Source organism: Orycteropus afer, unplaced genomic scaffold, assembly GCF_000298275.1.
Source record: "Orycteropus afer afer isolate SDZICR_OR568_19922 unplaced genomic scaffold, OryAfe1.0 scaffold00831, whole genome shotgun sequence".
NCBI lineage: Eukaryota > Metazoa > Chordata > Mammalia > Tubulidentata > Orycteropodidae > Orycteropus > Orycteropus afer.
This window is the reverse complement of record NW_006922418.1, coordinates 726,499-730,835: the sequence shown is the minus strand read 5'-3', so window position 1 is coordinate 730,835 and position 4,337 is coordinate 726,499. Positions and strand designations below refer to the sequence as shown.

The window sequence follows — 4,337 nt, the reverse complement described above, 5'->3', positions numbered from 1 at the left end:
GGCAATCCTACTTCCGTAGTGATAACTGCCTCGGAAACCCAAGGAGGGGTCGCTAGGAGTCGGGGCCGACTCGATGGCAAATAACAACATAACAACAACATAGCTAAGATCATAATACTTATGCAAAGCCAGGAAAATACACCAGTAACTTGCTAACAGGAAAACGGAATATCACTAACACTGATTCCTTGTTTATTTTGTTCAGGTACTTGACATGAATAAAATATTTCATTTTATCCTCACAACAACCCTCTATTTGAATTTGGTTATTCTCTCTGTTTTATAGATGAGTAAACTGAGGCCCAGAGAGGTTAAATAACTTTCCCAAGATCACAGAGCTAATAATTTACAGAGCCAAAATTTCCAAACTGGAAGTAAATGACGCTATGCTCTTGGTCTTCTAATAAGTCATGGTGCCCTTCCAGGCTGATGTATTTATCATTATACCATAGAGAATAATTCTGTCACCAGAGTGAGCCATAGGCATAGTCAACATCTGGTTCATTCTTAAGACTGGAAGGCTGAGCAGAAGTGTACAAAATGTAAGTCAAAATATGTCCTTGAACTTAAAATGGGCATATCTGATATTCTGGGATGGTGTCATATAAAGTAAAAAAATAATGCTAGCCTTTCTAACCACAGCTCAGCCCTCCATTGGAAGAGAGAAACAGATCCTTCCTTAGATTGCTACAAAGCACTAGCCCAAGGACTACCTTCTTGCACAAGTCCCTGGAAGTAGTATATAGAGATATCAACAAAATAGATCTAAGAGACTATGTGCTTTCACAGAGGAGAAAGATTGCTGATGCATACAATTGTTGAGAAGACAGCATTTCTAATAATTTGAATGAAAGACAGACTAGAGAAACCCAGAGGTGAGAGAGCTATGTGATAGTGGAGCTGCAGTGTGATATCAAGTTCTTTTGATCTCAGGCAGAATGTTTGCCTTGTAACTTCCTTACTTAGCAAACACCTCTATCACTCAACTGCCAGTGCTCTGCTGGCTATTTCAGAAAAGGATTCTGTTCAGCATGTCATCTGTGCTGGCCTACTGTATTCTCTTAGCTTGGTTATGTACAAAGAGGTTGGAGGGAAGGCTTACATCCCCTCTTCTTTGTGAGTACCTAGAACCAAAGTTTCCCCTTGGTTCAGTCCAGAGTCCCAGCCCTGTATGCTATGGAAGGCAAAGAAAGACAAGGAAAAGCGAAAGTAGCAGCTTTTTGAGCAAAATGCCACCCATTTGCTTCTGGAGGATGTTATGAATTGAATTGTGTCCCCGAAAATATGCTTTGAAATCCTATCCCCCTGTATCTAAATAGGGGTTTATTTTGCTATGTTAATGAGACCACAACAAAGCAGGGTAGGTCCTATCCTTAATCACTTCTATGTAGTGTCTTATGAATATAGCAGAACAGCTGGAGACACACACACAGGTGGAAGACAGATGATGGAGACAGATGCATCTACAAGCCCAAGAACACCAAGGATTTCTGTAGCTACTAGAAGCTGAGACAAAGAAGGACCTTCGTCTAGAGCCAAAACCTAGATTTGGACTTGCAGTCTCCTTAACTGTGAGAAAAGAAATTTCTGTTCTTGAAATATACCTACTTGTGGTATTTTTGTTATGGCAGCACTAGGTAGCTAAGACAGGGAATAGACTTGGTGCTTTGGCTTTCTCTTCCACAAAAATGGAATATTTGTGGTTTCCATAAGATAGTACATTTTTTGAACCCTGGCAATGTCAATCCCAAGCATAAGTGGAGGTGAGCATGGAAGAAAATGTACAGAAGAAGGAGTAAAAGAAGCCCCAAGCAGAGAGTGTTCTCTCAGAAACAAATAAAAGCAGATGGATATACTGAACCTGATAAAAACATCAAAAATATAAGATTTAAGTAAAGAAGAGTGAGTTTACATTTGAAGAAAAGTCTCCGACAGTGAGGATTAGTAAAATACTAGGGGTAGGTTTCTGTCCTGGAAATCAGAAAGAGCATCTGAAGTCTTCCTTCTGAAACTATATTGGCAGAAAGGTAGTGAGGGTAACTAGGACCCACCAGAGTATTTTAGAGGTAAGTTCAGCTTCTCCCAGGCCCAGACTATTCTGTCCTGCACTATACATCAAAGGCTATTTGGTGCTATGATGTGTACCATGGATACCACCCCCTTTCCAAGATGAGATGAGTGGGCAGTATGAGATAACGGATTGCCACTTCTTACAAAATCTCTGCTCTGAAGAAGGCAGGGCAAAGGTAAACCAAGCCTGGCCATGACAGATCATGCCAGGTTCATGCCCAGTGAGGCAGCTACCATGTTCCACAAAGGGGTCATATGAATACTTTTAGGTCTTGTCTCTCCAACATCAGCTGTAAGTGCTGGATGTCATGATGGGTAAGAATGTCTTTGTATGCTCCTAAATCAAGCAACTTCAGTCAAAAAGTCACTTCCTGAGGGCTATGATGAACTCAGGCTGAGACAGAGAAGAATGAGGGGGCAAGAACCAAACATGTACACCCATGCCTATACTCACATACCTGAGAGAAAGAAGCCATAAGTACTGGTCAGAGGAAGAATGAGGAAGAGTGGGTGAGACGTGTAGGTGGGTAGCTGCAAGCTTATAGATACTTCTGATGGCAATGGAAACTGACAGCTCAGAAGACGGGCCCATGGCCTGGGAAGCATTTGGTTTCAGATAATGGGTTAAGATGTTTTTAAAAAAAAAAAGTGATGACTCCTTGAAGATGGGGGCTATGCTTCTCCTTCCTTTAAGACCTCAAAAGACGTATAGGAATGGGCAATTGGGTAATTGAATTGCATACAGATTGATCTTAGCCCTGTCATGGGGCTCTCCAATTCTTTGATGTCATTTCACAGTTCTAATGGTAATATTGTAACTATTTTCAGTTTGAGTTGGTTGGATCAGTGTCACGCACCCAGTCATATTGGCAGGGTAACAGACAAAACCTTGGGATTTGATAGAGTTGACTGAGTGAGCAGGGGAGAAGAGGAACAGGTAATCCTGTACTAAGGGGACCAAAAGCAGTAAGCCTGCCACATCACTGCAGTTCAAGGCTTTAAAAGGGAAAGGAATTTATTAAGAGGGCCAGTCCTCTTCTAAATGTACATATAGAGTATGGATTCTGACAGTGGTACTGGTCAAGCTTAAAGATGCCTCCAGACACTCTCAGGAAGCACTGTGCCCCGTTTCTGAGCAGGATGGGGGCATTCTTAGGACTGGGGAGTGCATTCTGTCCCATTGGGTACACAAAGACACTGCTTATCCTTTATCTTTTTTTTTTTTTTTTTTAATGTGTCCACTCTTGCTATCTTCCTTAAATTTCTGGGTTGTCTGGGCCCAAAATTTAGGAGAAACCATGGATATGAAGAGTTGGCACAACTGACAACTCTAAGAGAGACTCCTTTTGAGTCCTACTTACTGACATATCAATAACAGAACTAATTTTAAAGAAGGAAAGGAAGGAAACAAAATTCAAATAATGAAATATAGAAAGTTTGCATTTTCAGGAAATTAGTGTAGCAGGTAAGGAAAAAAGAGTTTTAATAGGTCACTAAACCTGCTTTTGACCCTTTAGGTCAATACCCCTAATCCATCTCATATTTCTTTCTGGAGCAGGACCAAAATCTTGCATGTTTGATTGGGGAAGAAAGAAAATTATGACTATTTTGCCATACTTTAGCAACAGGAAACAGGAATGGGTCAATTTTTATATATATATAGCTTCTGTAGTATATATCAGAGTCCACAGAGCAATATTCTTTTTCAGATTCTCCACTTACCAGTGTTCATATCACTTTTGAACTCATACCTTGTCCAAGAGATTGCTTGGTATTGTCTAAAATTGGCTCACAATAGACTTTGCCCTCAGTCACCATAATTCCAATGAACATTTCTAATGGGGGCTTCAGGTCCCGGAAAGTACTCAAGTTGCTGAGGAATTCTTCATGATCCCTATGCTTGTCTGTGGGGGTGACTTACCAATAAAGCTCTGGAATCCTTGGCCTGATTTAGGCTTGTCTTCATCTTCTATCTTCTTCTTTCCCAATTTGGAGAATTTAACTTTCAGCCTGAAGCTTTTACTGTCCATGTCTGAAGATTTTTCCTGGGAAACCACACCAAGAGAAAGATCAACATGTTAGTTGCTTGACATTTAGAAACAATTCCTAGAGGCCTTGAAAGGTGGTGGACAGATCTGCTTACTATCCAGTCATGAGAAACATGCATACTCACTGGTCACATACCATAGGCAACTCATCTTTATCTACCAAGATCCTACTCTGTGTCAGGGCCTTGATAGATATTTTAATAAATGCTCTTATATAAG

The 4,337-nt window shown here is 40.7% G+C and overlaps 1 protein-coding gene across 1 annotated transcript in view; it reads right to left on the bottom strand.

Annotated features, from left to right (window-relative positions):
- Positions 1–4,337, bottom strand: part of DGKK (diacylglycerol kinase kappa) — a 436,632-nt gene that overhangs the window by 795 nt on the left and 431,500 nt on the right. Inside the window, exon 27 of the mRNA XM_042783287.1 lies at positions 3,992–4,115. Within this exon, the coding sequence (XP_042639221.1) occupies positions 3,992–4,115 (124 nt within the window). The remainder of the gene's footprint in view (positions 1–3,991; positions 4,116–4,337) is intronic.